The 17,448-nt window shown below is 38.5% G+C and overlaps 2 protein-coding genes across 11 annotated transcripts in view; one reads left to right on the forward strand and one right to left on the reverse strand.

The window, feature by feature from the left end:
- Window positions 1-9,949, reverse strand: part of zfr2 (zinc finger RNA binding protein 2) — a 23,945-nt gene extending 13,996 nt beyond the window's left edge. Inside the window, exons 1-4 of one of the 5 annotated variants that reach the window (XM_067512182.1) lie at window positions 9,891-9,949; window positions 1,754-2,009; window positions 1,487-1,604; window positions 491-712 (exon numbers count right to left, since the gene is read on the reverse strand). In XM_067512182.1, coding sequence (XP_067368283.1) covers window positions 491-712; window positions 1,487-1,604; window positions 1,754-2,009; window positions 9,891-9,934 — 640 coding nt within the window. In that variant the 5' untranslated portion in view covers window positions 9,935-9,949. Of the gene's footprint in view, window positions 1-490; window positions 713-1,486; window positions 1,605-1,753; window positions 2,010-4,330; window positions 4,465-9,890 lie in introns of those variants that run through there. The other 4 variants (XM_067512184.1, XM_067512183.1, XM_067512181.1 and 1 more) reach the window with 4 other exon arrangements.
- Window positions 5,398-16,005, forward strand: atcaya (ATCAY kinesin light chain interacting caytaxin a). 6 transcript variants are annotated; one of them, XM_067512192.1, is made up of 15 exons: window positions 5,401-6,148; window positions 7,686-7,718; window positions 7,803-7,902; window positions 9,911-9,969; window positions 10,086-10,337; window positions 10,601-10,774; window positions 10,912-11,014; window positions 11,290-11,421; window positions 11,755-11,841; window positions 12,363-12,461; window positions 12,697-12,732; window positions 12,843-12,914; window positions 13,051-13,096; window positions 13,797-13,828; window positions 15,579-16,005. In XM_067512192.1, the coding sequence occupies exons 3-13, from the start codon at window positions 7,826-7,828 to the stop codon at window positions 13,082-13,084; spliced, it is 1,125 nt and encodes a 374-aa protein (XP_067368293.1). In that variant the 5' UTR covers window positions 5,401-6,148; window positions 7,686-7,718; window positions 7,803-7,825; the 3' UTR covers window positions 13,085-13,096; window positions 13,797-13,828; window positions 15,579-16,005. The 6 variants fall into 6 exon arrangements, with proteins under 6 accessions (XP_067368294.1, XP_067368293.1, XP_067368291.1 ...); XM_067512189.1 differs by having other exon boundaries at window positions 5,402-5,644; window positions 5,781-6,148; window positions 13,797-16,005; XM_067512188.1 differs by having other exon boundaries at window positions 5,402-6,148; window positions 13,797-16,005.
- The last annotated feature ends 1,443 nt before the right edge of the window (window positions 16,006-17,448 follow it).

Here is a 17,448-nt window from a genome sequence, read left to right on the forward strand (position 1 = left end):
CTGTATTATAGTTATTTTATTTTTGTATGCCTAGTATGCTGATATGTTTTGTGGTTGTTGTTGTAAACAGTTATATACAGTATGTATATACTGTTATATACAGTATGTATTGAAAAAAATGTAAATGTTCATTTACATGGATGAATATTTCATTTTGTCCACTCCCTTTGTATTAATTTAGCTAGACCAAAAAGCAATTGTATAATACAATACAGACCAACAACAGACATTCTTCAAAAAAGACCTAACAGTTGAATCAACATACCTGTCAATCGTTTTGAGAAAAAAAGTCAACATTATCACCTTTGAGAAGGAGGATTTATTAAACAAGTGCTGTATTAGACTACATTTGTTTTAGCTAGATATATCTAATAAACAGCCAGCTGAAAATCATAAAGATAAAATAAAACATTCGATAATGTCTTGCCCCTGCCACACTTGTAATACATTTGGGAAGATTTAACTCATCTATTCTCTTGTCCTATATTACCTGAGTAGGAGGTGGCTGAGACGGTGGAACTGAAGGAGGAGCCAAGGGTATAGGATGAAATGGGTGTTGGAGGCTGCTGGACAGTAGTGGACGCTGGGTAGAGGTTGTAGCTGGTGGACACATTGCTGGAGGGGGCCAGAGGCTTCAGGGCAGTTACCTGCCTCTGGGGAGGAGGCTGGTTGTACACAGTTGAGGGTGCTGGACTGTATGCACATTTCACTCCTACAGATGCACAGGGGTGGGGGTAGGGGGAAGAGGAGAGAAAGAAAAGGGAGGACATCAGAGCAAGGAGAGACAAAAACCAAAAAGATTTGAAACACTGAATCCAAAGGGACAGTCTGTCAAAGAGGGTTTTGGCAGGGCAGCAGGATCCTAATTTCACTGGCAAATGATAAGCAGACAAATTTCTCATGTTACGAGTAAATAAATCCACGACTGACATGAAGAGCGTTTGAGCTGCTGTTCTGTCCTCCTATCCTCTTAATACAAGAAAAGTAAAAATATTAGGTTTCTGGGATATTGTACTGTTATTAATATGCTTTAGGCTTGCCGAAATTTTAGAAGAGGAAAGATGTCTGCAATAGGATAGGAGTGGGTTGATGAAGTGGGGGGGCTGCAGTTCTGCCTTACAGAACCGTAAGATGAGAGTTTGGGCTCAGTTTCAAAACCATTACAACCCTCTAATCACTAGATCATGAACATGGAATAAAGTGGTTTTGTTGAGAGAAAAACGTGTAAAACTTTTACTCCTAGTTATACAAACAGAATTTATTTTTGTTCATTTAAAATATGACTTGTACAGTTGGGTGCAAATTTTCACATCCCCTTATTTTGAGAAGGCAAAATAGAGTAAAATAAAGACACATAATAACAAAGCACATTCAGTTGTATAAACGTTCTTTTATCATCAGAAGGAGCAAAAATGGTCAGGGAGTGCTTAAAAATAGTTACCACTAAAAAATGAAGCCAGTATTACTCAAACATAAACCAACCTACCTGTCTGGTAATAATTTTCTGTAGGTGTCCTTTGAGCAGAAGCTATACTTGTTGGGTAGTATTGTTTATTGTCATAGGTAGTCACCGTAGCAGGACGCCCGTAGCTGTAGTTGTCCTGCTGTGTTTGTAAAAGAACATCTCAAATCAAATAGGAAAGCAGTACGTTTTTTATATATATATTTTATTTTTTTATTTTTTTTTTTAAAGCACCGATTTATGACATTACTGGAAAATCAGAAATCAAAAGAGAAGCAGGAAGAGACTGACCGTGTCTGGGTATACCTTGTACGTCTGTGGGGTGGTGGTGGGCTGTGGGGGTGCAGGGGGGTCTGGCTGCCTGTAGGCATAGTCTGGGGGAGGCTGGTGGCTCTGATAGGCAGGGTAAGGGGCAGAGGCCACAGGCCGTGCTGCAGGGACTGGAGCTGGGGAGTAGGACGCAGTTACTGCATGAGCCACAGCAGGAGCCTGCTGGACACTGTAGCTGGCCGTTGAGGGGTGGGAGTAAGCCAGCGGGGGCTGAGTACTGAGAAAGAAGAGAAAGGGGGGAAACAACGAGGTAGTTTTTAAATTTATGAGCTGAAATGAACATAAAAAAAACATGTTGTGCAGATAAACTTTTAAGCTTTGCTCAAAGTAGTATGAAAACCCATTAATTACAATAATACATTTTGAATTAATCGTATACCTAGTCTCTGGGATATTTAAAAGCTGTGCTTCCTAAGGGCAGCTACACACAAACATGACTGAGTTTTTCAAATACAGCATCTTTCCAGTCTGTGAAATCAGCTGAGGATCCCAAACCCATTTGCTACTGCTTTTTAGTCCTTGGTATTGCACAACTCACTGTAGAATGGATTTATAATATATTAAATGTCTTCTGTGTCCGTTAAAAGCAACTCTATAGGGGAAACAGCAAATCCTGCTACAAGCAGCTTTAATCTAGAAAACGTGAAGCTCTAAATTTGTAAAACCTATAACAGGTAAGACCTGGAAATGTTAAACTTGCCTTTGAGCGGCTCCGGAATGCTCACTTAATCGTTTATTCAGCAGACAACTCATTCCTGTGACAAGATTACATACCTTAGCAGGCCCTGAAACTGCTGGATCTCAAGTATTTAAACCACAGCCAACCTGATTTCTAATTAACGGCAGAGCTGGTCATCCATGTACTGCACTAAAAGCAAAAATGAATACTGATTAACTGTATAAATTTTTATGCCCTGACTTTTCTCTCACCTTTAATGTCAAAACACAGAAATACCAAGCAGCAGACTTGTTTAGGATGTACATAGCAGTTACTGGAAACGATGACAGTAAATGATACTATCAGCATCTGTATTGGGCTTTCAGTGTCAAGATGTGCAAGAACATGTGAAGACTACAAGTAGGCTAACAAATGCGTCAATGTCATAAAAGATCACGCAGAGTGACAATATTGCTAATTTATCGTATATAAATATACAAAATCCAGTGCAAATAAAAAACAGCTGCAAAAAAAAAACTGTGTCTGACTAATATATCCAGGGAAACATGTTCTCCAATGTTAGCTTGTCTGTGCTTTGTCCAATAGGCAGCTGAATAATTCCTTCATAGCAATGCCTGTAATTCTACCATGTTATGGAAAGGTTGAGAAAACTAAAGTTAAATTACTTGGATTCCCAAGATCAGATAATTGCATTCTGAGCACTACACTGCGACTAATTTCTAAACATAAGGGTCAGAAGCCATCACAAATACTTCAGATGAAAAAATAAAACCAATCAATAAGTTGGTCACTCATTGTTTGACCTACATGTCTGCTCTGGTTCATCCCTGCTCCCACACAAACTGCGGTGTGAAGCTGTTTAAATAATGCCTAAGCTTTCATACCCTTACTCAGAGGTATTAAAGTTGTCAGTTCACATGCATTTAATCTGCTGGATTCCTGTCAATTTTAACACCATGATAGAAGATTTTATCTATACTGTCTACATGTGCAAGCAGAGATTCCAAACTTCGTGAGCATCACGTAACCATTATAATGCGAGCTGCATTGATTGGTTGTATGGTTTGGTTATTTTCTTAATAATTTACATTTTGTAATATACATCTTTTTAGTAATTACCTAAGAAGACTCTCATATATAAAGATTTCCTAAGTTCATTTTATATAACAGCAAACCAAATATACAGTATTACAGTTTGGACTGCTCGTTGGATAAAACAATATGTTGACAGAAATGATTCTAGAGTTTAGGAAGGAGGAAATAATTATTAATTATAAATTAAATAATTAATTATAAAACCTGTCAGTCACAGGTTTCATTATTCACCTGTCAAACTTGGCAAACACCAAACCATTGTGTGTGTGCTTTCACCTCTGAAGCATCATGTCCCTGTTCAACATATAACCACAACCCATGCGCTGTCTGTAAGGATACGTTTGGATGTTTAGTAATGCGGTTAAATTATTCCTCCTAATCCCAAACACCGGCCAAACTCCCAGCGGTCATCTTTGCAGACAGCTCGGTTAATTTCTCCAGCATTCAGCTGTGGCGTATAGGTTTCTTTTTTATTTATTATTTTTATTTTTTTAAGTACACAGAGTGGTAAAATATTCAGCCATCCGTAGCAGCTTTCCCGGTAAATGTGACCGCACTGGGATTCACTTAATGCCAGGCAGCATGCCATGGAGCGCTGGCCTGCGGTGAGAGCTAGCTAACCTGAGCTAACACAACTAGCGGGTCAGGTTAGCTTGGTCTGCACCGCCACGCAGTGAAGTCACTCCCGAGAGCGTGTCCCCGCCGAGACACACCGCCGACTAATAAATGGAGCACAACCGACACGCTGACAGCACTTAACTTACCTGTATTGCGGACCTGCACCATGTGTAAAGCCGAAGTAATTGCTTGCAGCCATCTTGGTATACAGTAATCTCAGGCAGCAGCAAAGAAGAAGCCGAGCGTCAAGATAGTTCACCCCCTCCCGCAACCACTGCTCAAACACCGGAACTGCGTAACACAAAATTATCTTCCGCATACATTGTGAGAATTAAGTGATGCCTTATTTTTTTCTTTACTCCATCTAATTGATTTGATACTCGCACTTGACATGAAATTACATTTTCAACCGAACCTTGACGTTTATATACTTAGATGAAATATTAGAACATGTAAGGAAATATGTAGTGAATATAAAGATAGGTTGAGTAAATTAACTCAAACCACACATCTTTTGCAGGTCCAAAATCTAAATTATAAATGCAGTGATTAATATTTTTTAAATTAAAAATATAGGAAAATCTAATAAAGTGTATTTTGTTGTCTCTTCCATGTATTTTGTTATCTCCTCTGTGACTAGCAAAAAGTGATAGCTGAACAGTCATTGTTTGACCTATTTGTCCGCGCTTGTTTAAACGAAGACGGAAGTAGATTGAAGCGAATCATCTCGCTCTGTTTAAAAGTCTCTTTTGCGGTATCTTTAGAATGTCAGTGAGGCGTGCAACGATGATAAAGATACAATGCACAGTAGGGAGTCAGATGCCAAAAGGTTTTGACAGGACATCATATTCAGATCCCCGGCGCTGTGTTATCAAACTGCATTCATATGATAATCTCCTTACTGCGGAGGCAAGAACGACCTTGGCAGTACTGCAAGAGTAACGCAAAAAATAGTATAAAGGAGAAGTAGCTGCTATGACTCGTAGAGTGATAGGTATGTTACGTAAAAAAGAAATCTACAAATAACTAATTCTGATCCACCACCACCAGAGGCCCCAAAACCTAAATTAATAAGAGGACTGTTACATGAACCATGCAGAGTAAGTCAGCACAAATGCAAGGAAACTGTACTGATGATATGATTGGTTGAGTGCAAGTAAGGTAGGACTGAATTTTTAATGTGTGTGGGGAGATTGGGGTACAGTGGGTATGAAAGAGACCAGGGTGTGGAGACAGAGAGGTAGGGTGTTGCAGTGGATGGAGGGAGTGATAGATGCTGTTGCCAGGGAACAAGAGCCACATTGAGGACCACTGAAAACAATACCAAAATTATCTAATGGAGTAACGAGACACAGAGATGTGTGCTTGCTTTACATAGGTGCTGTAGGAATAATTATGCTGCTTCCATGGAGAGATTTGGATACAAGAAAATTAAAAGAAGAATTTGACTTGGTTCTGAGGTGAGGGAATACACATTCCAACCACAAGCAGAGAAAAGGGGGAGATAGAGAGGGATCATGTGGGTTGCTTGATCATGATGCCAGGCCAGATGCATTTTCATTAAAGGAATTTTTGTGTCTTGGTGTCGTGAACTAGGAGCTGAGAGGCAGCCTGTCAGCTCACTCTTCACGGCCAGTCTTTCCCCCAACAAAGGTAGCAGAGGCAGAGGAGAGGAGAGGGGAGTTTAGCACAGAGGTGCCCCCTGTCTTCACACACCTGCTGCTGGTTAGTCGCTGCCATTGAGGACACTGTATGTTTGTGTCTGTGCATGAGCGTGTATGTGCACAGGAATTAATGAAAGACAGCGAGAGAAGGGAAAGATTTCCGCTGCCCCCATGCTTTTTTGCTGGTGCAGTGGATCAGGACTTTCTTTCCTCACATCTTTTCATTTGTGACTGAGGAGGAGGGAGGACGTCCAGGCACAGACCAGCAACGTCTTTTGAGGGGATCTCACAATCGCTCATGTAAGTATAACCATTGACATAACGTCCTTACACTTCTGTTCTGCTTGGTGCACAAGGCAGATGCCTCAAACCGGCTGCATTAGACCATCCAGTAACACATGAAGTTGATTTTTTCTTTCATTTGGTCCATTTGGGGTGACCTAGAAATACTCTGGGGCCACTGTACTCTGTGATTATTATGAGCTAAGCCTTTGCAACCCAATACGGCTTTAAAAATCTATTTTTTGCAGAATTTCCCAACCAACAAAGGGAACTGATATATCCATATAACACACATACACACATTTGTGCAGAAATAGGGACTTAGAGCACATGTGTAAGGGGTTTCAGATTTGTATGTCTGCCTTTTTCCATAATATAGTCTCAAGGTTAAAGGTCAATTCCTCTGTACAGCAAATTACATAAATAATAAATGTCACACCTAATGTTTTATCCAGTTATTAAAAGCCCACCAGACATGGTGAGAAGAAGCGACTTCTACAAAATAGTGGTGATGATTTATTCTCTTCTGCCTTTACTCTTGCTGAACTGACACTGGGCACTTCTTTTGTTTTTTCTGGGTTTCATCAAATTTGATAAATGATTGTGACCTGCTGCTATTTGATAAATGAGTTTGAAAGATAAGAATTTGTGGTATCTTTGTGGCTTAAACAACATGCTACAATCTCTTTGCTTGGTTAGCTGTGTAAGTTAAAACCCAAACACATTAATTATTTCCTCTGTGTGAACCATGGTTGTCTAGTTAATACTCGGCCATAAGTGTCACTGACCAAACCACCATAATCAATTATTTCTAATTATATCAAAGCAATCTACTGAATATTACATTTTTTCTCACTGTCATCATTCTGCTGGCAAGCTTTTCATAATCATACATCTCCATGTTTTGGGGTCACAAACCTGATGCACACCATCCTCCTGAGTCTCTGTTTCTAAGTATAACCTTCAGCATGTACTGGGAATCTTCTGTCTCTCAGGAGAACCTGCTCAGACATAGAGGATTTCATCCATAAGTGAAGAGCTACAAAGACAACTGTGATGAACTGTGATGGATTTGGATTTTAGTAGTGAGTCCTGCAATTTAGAAGTTTGGAGTGCGTCCTGAAAATGCCCCTGATTTTGAATTTTCATTGGTATATAAATTCTCTGCAAACTGTTGAGCACAGTTGAGAATGAATACTACTAAAGTGAGGATTTCTGTTAATGCTACTACTAATACAAAGTGTCTTTGTGAATACAGATCAAAAAGGCAGCAGTCACACCACTGAGTTAGGATTAAGGAGCCGTGGGGGGCGATTAGCTCTGAATGTAGTTCTCCACCTTGGCCTCTTGAATTCCTTCCTGTAGCAAATTTCTACATTACATTTGACTATAAGGAGAGCTTAGCTCAGAAAATGGGCTCTTTCTGACTCAGTCACATGCCTCTCACTTTTGCTCCTGGTGGCAGGGGGGAGAAGAACCATGTGACCAACAATGGTTTTAGCTTCTGAATTGTGGTAAAAGAGAGGAAATAATTTTTATAAAATTTCCGTTTCAGTCAAACACGTGTTCCTGCTGTGCAGAATTTCTAGTAAGTACACTCATTTCATGAGACAGTTTTTCGCTGTGATTGTAAAGGAGATTTAGAGTGAAATATTTCTTCTCACATCTGCAGGCCCCTGCTCTCCTCTCTGAGGAATGGGCACCACAGAAGCAACTCTACGAATGGAGAACATGGAAGTGAAAGATGAGTGGCAGGATGAAGACTTCCCAAGGTGGGGTTCCTTTCCTTTTTCCTGATAATCGACGAATAATCTGTTCTACTTATGTCAAATATAGCCACTTCATTTTTGCTAACAATGAATATCTATGAAAATTAAACATCTGTATAGCATCTCTTAGTTTTTTTTGTATTTGTGTTTATGTGTGTCTTTGTGTGTGTGTGTGTGTGTGTACATGTCTGTGTGTGTATCTGTAGGTATATAGTATATTCTCATTAACAGTATTTGTGTGCTAATGAATATGCAGTGCATTTCAATTTACTGATATATATAATATTTTGTTTATCAGCCGGCTGCAACATATTCATTTTAATTCAGTTTACTCTAGTTGGACCATTCATGTTAATCAGCATTTCTTCAATACTCACGAGTGTTCATTTTACAACAGCTGACGTAATAGCCTCCTTATTAATGTGCCATTGTATCTAATGGTTAAATAATTATTGTGTTCATGTAAGAATTATTTGCACAATAAGCTTTGAGCACAGTGTGACATTTAATTTAACTTCACAGTGAGAGGCTTTGAAATGAGACAGCAGATTGATGATCTGCCACAAGATGAAAATAACCAGAGACAAAGGAAAAAAATTTAAATCTAAAGGCAGAAAACTGTGTGCATTTAGTGCAACAAGGACAGCCAAGAATTGTGAGCACTGGGCTCCCTCCTCCCTCCTCTGTCAGATGGGGAGGCAGGAAGCCAGACAGCAGGTGCAGCTCTGTCTGTAAATGGTCTCATGCTACATCATATGACACAACAGCGGTCACCGATCAACAACACAGCATCACCAGGAAAATGGTGGCAGGTTTTGGATAAAGGCAGACAGAGACGAAGGACTAAACAGCAGCAAAGGGATTATTAAGGCAGCCTTTGAGAGATACTCTGTACAAAACTGTCAGTTATAAGCTGAGAAGACAGGGAATGAATAAGCAAACCAAATCTAAACGTGCGTGAGGTGTAAAAGCTAATCGGCTTTGACAAAAGCAGCTCGTTGCTCTCTTCAAAAGGTAAGCATTGTTGGTTCATGCAGATATTGACTTTGTAGCTGGAGGACAGTGTTCCAACAAAGAGAAACAAAAGAGATTATCTTGCTTTTGTTCAGTCTGTTATAAAACGGCCTTCATTTCTGACAAAAGAAGCTTTGGGCTATTGACCAATGCAGGGGTCCTCAGGGAATAGATTCAGAGCGATATATCAGTGCCCTGTTTTTAAATCAGTGTTGTTGCTGCAGTAAGAGCACTCACCGTTACACACTGTTCCCCGGCAGATGGAGAATAAAGCAGCTGGCTTTCACACAAATGCAGTTTACACCCTCTGTGCTGAGCAACACTGCGCTAGAGCACTCTTAAACCTGTGCTTCCTCATCCACAAGCGCACGCGTGCATGTGTGTGAGCACACTTGCTCTTGTGTGCATAGATAGTATACTCTCAAATGACAACACACACATGGGCACGTGCTACTAAAAGACACACAAACGCACACCAAACAAGAGTTGGACCTCCTGTTTGCTTCTGCATAGCGCGTCAACAGTAAATAAGATGCAGCGTGAAGATAAACAGAGCTGGTCCAAAGATTCTCCTTTCCTCTCTCCTCTTCTTCACTCATTCTCTGTCTTACATTCCTCCCCCATTTCTGCTTCTCTTCCTCGGCCCGAAAACCCTGTAATCTTTATGTGTCGCCGAAAGAAGCTAATTATATCTGTGTCATTTTCTGCTTGCTCCTCTTTTTCTCGTTTAGCCAGATCAGTGACGACACCCATGCCTTGAAAGGTCTATTGAACACATTACTAAATTAAAATGTGAGGCAATAGTTATGAACTTTTACATGACAGAGAATATAAATCAGAAAAATGGGAAAGTCTCAGATATATTTACCAAATAATAAAAATGATGGACTGAGTAAGACTTATTATTGTTTGGCTCAGCTCTCAGGAGCATCATGACTTGCTTTATTTTAAATATTTTACAAAGCTGAGTACTATACCTTTGTGTGGTTCCCTTCAGACCACTACCAGAATACGGAGACATGGATTCCTCTTGTGGTCTCACAGATGACAGAACCTGTAAGTATCTGAAGACTCAGTGATCGTTGCTTGGTCAGTAATGAAACGACCACAGCACCCCTGCTCAGTGACATCAGTTCCAGTTGGTCTCTTCTCTTCTGGTCTTCCTGCTGTAGCTCCCCCTAATTCCCTGAACGTGAGCCCACCTGGAGGAGGAGGCAGCGGCATGTCTTCATCACACCATAAACGGCGTACCTTGATTGCTCCAGAGATAAATTTGTCTCTGGATCAGAGTGAGGGTTCACTGCTGTCAGACGACCTCCTAGACACACCAGATGACCTGGACATTAATGTCGATGACATCGATACGCCAGATGAGACAGATTCACTGGAGTTTATCAGCAATGGAAACGACCTGGAGTGGGAAGGTCAAGGATGCATGAAAATAAACATGCTCGTAACATGCTCGTGCATGACTGTCTGTTTTTTTAACCCTGGACTTTATCGTCCAAAACTATTGTAAAAAATATAACATACATACATTGTAAAAGTATAACTCATGGCAAAGCTGCTGTATTGGATTACTTTAGATTGTACAGGTGTACATAATGAAGTGGCCAGTGAGTGTACTTTATAGTAACCAGCAGCAGCATGGTGCAGAATCTGAAACCATCTCTGGCTTTATGTGCAGATGATACACCTGTGGCTTCAGCCAAAGCAGGTCCTGGTGACGGTTCAGGACAAGCTGAGGAGGACAGGAGTGCCAACAACGGACGCCTCTGGAGAACAGTGATCATTGGAGAACAGGAGCATCGTATTGACATGCAGGTCATCAGACCTTATCTCCGGGTCATCACACATGGAGGTCAGTGAAAAGAAACGATGATTTCAAGGTTAAAAACAATTGTATTAATATAAAAAAGTGACAAGGTAAACTGTGTCTCATCCCACTATTCACCAGGATCTATTCACTGTTATCTGAACTTGTGTCTCCCTCATCAGGTTATTATGGCGAAGGCCTTAATGCCATCATTGTGTTCTCTCCCTGTTACCTGCCTGACAGCAACTGTCCAGACTACCACTACATTATGGAGAACCTCTTCCTGTGAGTGGCTGAATTTGATTTTCGAAGCATAGGGTTTGATGATGTACATGAGATTATTACTAAGTGTGCACACTGGGCACAGCCTGCTAAGTCACTATCATCTTAGTGGGATGTGACATAGCTCAGTCAAATCTAGACATGTTGGATCATGTTGTATTGGGTTCCCAGTCCCTACATGTATCTTTACCAAGGGGCCTATTATCTAACAATGCTTCTGCGATGCTGTGTGATTTAATATCACTCATTAACAAATATCCACTTCGCTGCTCCTCTAGATATGTAGTGAGCAGTCTGGAGATGCTGGTGGCTGAAGATTACCTAATCATCTACATGAATGGAGCCACTCCTCGGAGTAAGATGCCTGGGATAAGCTGGCTCAAGAAATGCTACCAAATGATCGACAGAAGGTAGGTTAAAAAAATTTCAGGAGAAACTATGAGAAACTACTAATTGATTTTGTCTGTATACAAACATGTGTAAATATTTACAGTATTCCTTGCTGCTCGGTCCTGTCAGCATAGAAATGTGTGACATCAGTACTGAGGTCCTGACAGATACAGAGAGGGAAGTTGTTTTTAGCTGTCAGTCCGTTGGATGACTCATGGCGCACATTTACATTTTTCTTTAGGCATTATTTTAAAAGATTTTCAATGTTGTGTATTGCACTGCAATCATATTTGTTTTTATATAGAAACAATCAATTAGCACTGACTGTTACAGTATCTGTGTTGTGATGGTAGATTGAGGAAGAACCTGAAGTCTCTGGTCATCGCTCATCCTACATGGTTTATACGCACAGTCCTAGCTATATCCAGGCCCTTTATCAGGTAATATGCACAAACCGGAGGTTAACCAATCAACAAGGTATCTTACAAGGTGACAAATCCACAAAACGTGTTGAACAAGTCTAAGTGCATTTTTAGGAGCTAATTAGAGTACACAAGTTTATTACTATTATTATTTTTTATTTCTAATTGCCACAGCATTATACAAACATAGGTTATAAGCTTTGACCTGAGAAAAACTTTGAATCAGATGACACAAAGAGCACTTCCTGGTTTGCAAACAATGTTTGATGAAATACACAAATGAGCTCCGTTTCACTGACACAAATGTTGTGAAATTTGATGAATTTAGGAGGATTTAACATGCACTGGACAATATGTGTTTCACTGTGTATTAATAGACTCAGTATACTGCTTGTATTGATCTTTAACAAAACCCGGTGAAATATCATTGATGTGGATAATATTTGATATGAGTGGGAAAAAGACGTAGATTGTAAGTGTGACATTTACAACGCATTGTAACTGAAAGTTAGTTTGGGTTGTTATCTCTTTCTCCACAGTGTGAAGTTCATGAACAAGATCCAGTATGTCCACAGCCTGGATGAACTGGCAGAGATTGTCCCTATGGAGCACGTCCATGTGCCTGAGTGTGTTATGCAGTAAGTGTTTTTAACCACAAGATGGAGAAAACGAGCTGCAGATTTGTCTCCCAACCTGCTGCTGTCTGTCTAAAAAAAAATGATAATCCATTCAGCAGAGCATAGGTCTAATGTCACTGTATTTGAATAAATATGACAATATGAAATTGTTGCTCTAATTCTTGAAATGTGAACAGAGTTTGATGGCCTGGATTCATTTTATAGTTGAAAATATAATAATTTTACTCATTTTCAGATTTGATGAGGAGAGGATAAAAGCCCGTAGAGAAAGGTAATATGGACCCATCGCTGCTTGTCAGACTTAGATAACATTATTCACCAGCTGTCACACATTTGTAGTCAAAATTAACTTACTACAGGATTACTGTGTGGCGAATGTAGGATGGAGCAGGAGCAGAGACAGCAGGAGCAGCATCAGTCAGTCCCACAGGAGCCAATTAAAAAGTCTGAGAGGTACTGGATTTTAAAACCGTACTTTATAGGTCATATTTTCACTTAGGACACGACTATTTGACATATTTATATATTTTTGCTTCATTGTTGTTCTAACATTTTGAAATGTTCTGATCATGTTTTGTCTCGTTTCCAGGCCAAAGTCAATGATTGTCAATCAAGGCTCATGAGATCAGATCCGGGTGAGAGTAATATGTATTATTAGCCAAAAGATGGCTCAGTGCTTTGATTTGCATCCACAACACTGGCCTTAATATGTATCCTTAAGTTTTCTTCCTATTCGGAACTATTCAAAGATTGAAAGTGCTAGGTTCCCAGAGTTTAAAAAGTGTTTGTTTGGCTGTATGACATTATTTTGAACTAAGAGGTTACTACAATGCTTTTTATTTAAGACTGCATGTTCTTGACCTAGTAAAAGTGTTCAACAAAAGCTGAAGAGTCTCTATGCATTATTGTTAGCATTATTGTTAACAAAAAGTTAGATTACTGCCTTCACTTAATTTTAAATTTAAGCTGGGAATGACTGCAGTTCATTGTTACATGTTAGGGTCAATAGATTTACTCTGTACGTGATTCCTTCAAGGTAAATCAAGCAGTTTTTCAATTTTAAACAGATTTCGTATTTTGAGGTTTATTGCCATAAAATTGTTAAAAAGCACATACTAACATTTAGATTCATAAAACGATTTTTTATAACACATTGGATTTAATTCTCAAATATATTGATATTAAAGATATTTTAACTACATTTTTGTATCTCTAGGCCTTATAATGTTTAACCCGATCATAGTATTGTTGCATTTATTTACATTTAAAAAGACCAACAGATATGTTTTTGTATCCCTATTATCCCTCAAAAAACATTTTCTTCTCTTAATGCAGGGCGTGACAGAAGTATGGAGCATTAAACCCTAGTAAGCCTTTATATCCATAAGAAGCATCCATAAGCAGCAGCAGTTCAGCAACTCTACGTGTGCTTCCTTGTTTTATTGACAGTCAGCTGACAGTCTGTGCCATCAGTTTCCAATCAAAACACTCCTTTTTAGAGGTGGTTCCCATATATTGGGAACCACCTCTTCCTCTCTCTCAGAGGGATTTATATGGCAACTTGAAGATGTACAATGGAAGATGCTGCTCTGTTGACTAAACGAGTTTGCGAGAACTGTTTCTTATTAGAAACTGTTGCTGAGTTCATTTATTCATTAACCTTCTGTCTGTAGGACCTGTTGTATAGACCATGTTTAAAAGTTTAGTCATTCTCTGTCAGACCAGGACAATGACAGTAAGTCACACTTTAAGATATAATTCAAAATCAATAGCAGAAAGAAGTTGTTTTTTTTTGTTGTTGTTGTTCAGTGAATCTATGCTCTTTCATGCCATATGCACGTTTTTGGGTTTCTACAAGTCTGCAGCTTCTAAATTACAAGCTACATCATCTGAATTACCTAACAAATGCTCATTTCTTAGTGCAAAAAACAGTTTTTATCAATTCAGAACATCTTTTGAAGGTTTCAACACTGGGCAGGATTAGAGCTGTGAACTCAATTTTTATGCTGGTCGATGGTATTAATATGTGCGTTGGCTGTAAATAGCAAGTTTTCATTTTAGTGAACAGATGCCTTCATCCTTAATGTATTTGTTGCCTCATTACTGCTGTATTATAAGGCTTTTTCCAATTGTCCTATGCTGTTCTGATATTTTGAAAATGTCTAACATCACCAACGTAGGCATTATTTGTCCTTTCTGATCCAATCTGCTCTGTGATAGTTTTCCTTGCATCCTTCCATGTGTAATGTACCATGACTCATGGCTTGGCCTTCTTGTATGTGTAATGCAGAGTCAAATTGATAGGCCATTCAAAAACATTTCATACCTGACAGGATTTGTTTATGGCAGTTTCACACAATACTAGACTATATTGTATATTCTTTAAGCATGCAGAATAATATATGAAGTATATAGGAAATTGACTAGAATCAAAACAAATTTCACTAATAATGTACATAAATTTATTTTAGAAAGTTCCTAAAACAAACATTTCAAAAATGTCTCTTACCTAATAACCTATGGTCTGTCAGTGAGCAAAAATTTGTGTTTCTCTTGCATAATTTAATTTTCCTAACCACATATACATCCAGTGTGGATTAGACAAACAAAATTTTTCCTGCTCATATAATATAAACACATATTTCTTTTCAGCTCAGATTGAGAACACATGTTCTAAGCAGCGTCTGGGTCACACTTAAAAAATTCAGATCTTAATACAGACGGACAAGGCTAATGTAGCATAATTGAAGCATTATTTTTTTGTACGTCGTAAAGGATATATTTTAGCAGAATTACGTTGCTCTCTGATTGATTCTTTGATTTTTACTTGTGAATTCCATGTGTTCAGTAGTCACTCAACAGGTAGCAGGAGGGTAGAGGAATAAGAAATTTTATTTTTTTAAAGAGCTTCATACATGTATTGATACTATACTGTTGATATTGTTTACACTATTGAATATGGTTGTCACCTTTGAATGTTATAGGTTTATGCTGTAATTTGTGATTAATGACATGCAGTAGCTGTTCTTTTGCTTGTTTGTTACAGAAAGTAGAATTCAAGAAAGGCCTGTTTCTAAAGTGCCCTCTCACCTCTGATTTTTCACTTTATTTTTACAGGAATGTTACAGATGAGGTTTAACTTTTCATCAGCTCTCAGTCATCTGTGCTTGTTGAAGCACTCCCACATCCACTGCTGCAACTTGTCACTTTTTGTTGTAGGTTGAGTGTCTTTTTTTGAGCCAAATGTCAGAAATACTGAAAATCCTAATAAATGTAAAGCGTAACTGTTCAAGGATTTACAGGTTTGCTATATTAAATTATACTGACCCAGTATTACACACACTTTGGAAATATTTGGCTGATTTGACATTTCACAAATCAAAATGTTCATTTTGACTTCAAAAGCACAATTGGGCTGTAAAGTCTATGCCTACCATTTGCTGTAAAATGTTTCCTCATATTTAAGATGGATTTATCACTTCTTGTGGTTCTTCCATTACTGTTCCTGCCTTGTAAATTTAACGGAATAAATTGTTCCTCCCCAGGGTTTGTTTTTGTTTTCTGTTCACTCACAGGGAGACAATAGGGAAAAAACTATTGTAATTTGGCACATTTTATGCCTGCCTAAAACAGGGTGGGTGCACAGTAAAAGCTTTGAGAGGAGTAACATCATATATGACTGAGCTAAAGTCTTAAACCTGTCTTCTCTTTATTGTAATGTTTTGCGTCTAATAATTCTACAATACATTTAGCAGCCTATTCACAATCCTACATGGAGTTGTAAGCTTTAAATAACTAAAGAGCCTTACAATCACAATGTGAAAGGTAACAAATTTGTGAAATTGACCCAAAAGAAATTTTTAAGTACCAATTAGATTTTCTGTTGCAAACCATTACATGCGTTCGCTTTGCATTTTTCAATTTTATTTAATATTATTTCTATACATACAATTATAGTAGAGACACAGTACTTGTATAATAAAACACAAAGAACATTTCTAATAATAATAATAATAATGATGATGATCTCTGCTGTAATGTAGCAAATGCTAGAATCTATTGCTATTAGTCAAATCTGTGTTTTTCTGTCTGTCATGAGAAAATGTCTTTGAAAAAGGTTTGGTTGATTCATCTGGGGATGTGAAGTGACATGTGAAGCACAAGATGAAAAGTCAAGTCAGTTTTATTTATAGTCTGTGTCCCAAAATGTCAAATTTGCTTCAAAGGGCTTTACAGTCTGCAAGCAACTCCTGTCATTCTCAAAACTCAGAGGGATGAACAGATTTTTGGCAGAGAGAAAAAGAAAAGCTAGTAATGCTCATCAAATAAAACATGACAGTTACATCCAAAATATGAGTTGAATAAGCCTGACCTGTCAAATATCTTTCAAAGAAAAGTCATTTTATAGGCACAAGCCATTTTTAACAGTCCTTTTCATCTTCTGTGTGGAGAATTTGAGCTGTTCCCCTCCTGATTGAGGTTCAAAATGCTGGAGGCTAGGTCCAACCTGGTCAAAATTCTTTTATCTCTCAATTTATGTTTAAATGGTACTGTGGCGCAGTAGTGGCAGTGATCTTGTTGACTGGGGTGATTATACTGGAACCGCAGTTCACAAAACTGCAGCAACTGGCAACTTTTATGTGAGCTGGTGATTGAGATTCAAGAACATGTGTGTATATGGGTATTTGTTCTATGTTTTATGCTTATGTTTTGTGTTTTACACTCCTATGAAAAAGTAAGTAAACCCTTATATTTAAATCACAAAAAAACTAAAACAAAGCCTTTTTCAACATAATATTTAATGCACAATTAGCTATTTCAAAAAATTCTTCATCATCAATGTATTATATGGTGGTATGAATATTTTTCTTTAAACTGTCCACAATGCATTAAACTAGTCTGGTGGAAAATCAGGGGGAATGAGAAAAGGGCTCTGGTCAGATGCGAAGCCCATAATACTCAGAAAAAATGTTTCTGGTTTTTCTTG

This window comes from Channa argus, chromosome 8 (assembly GCF_033026475.1).
Source record: "Channa argus isolate prfri chromosome 8, Channa argus male v1.0, whole genome shotgun sequence".
NCBI classification, from domain to species: Eukaryota; Metazoa; Chordata; class Actinopteri; order Anabantiformes; family Channidae; genus Channa; species Channa argus.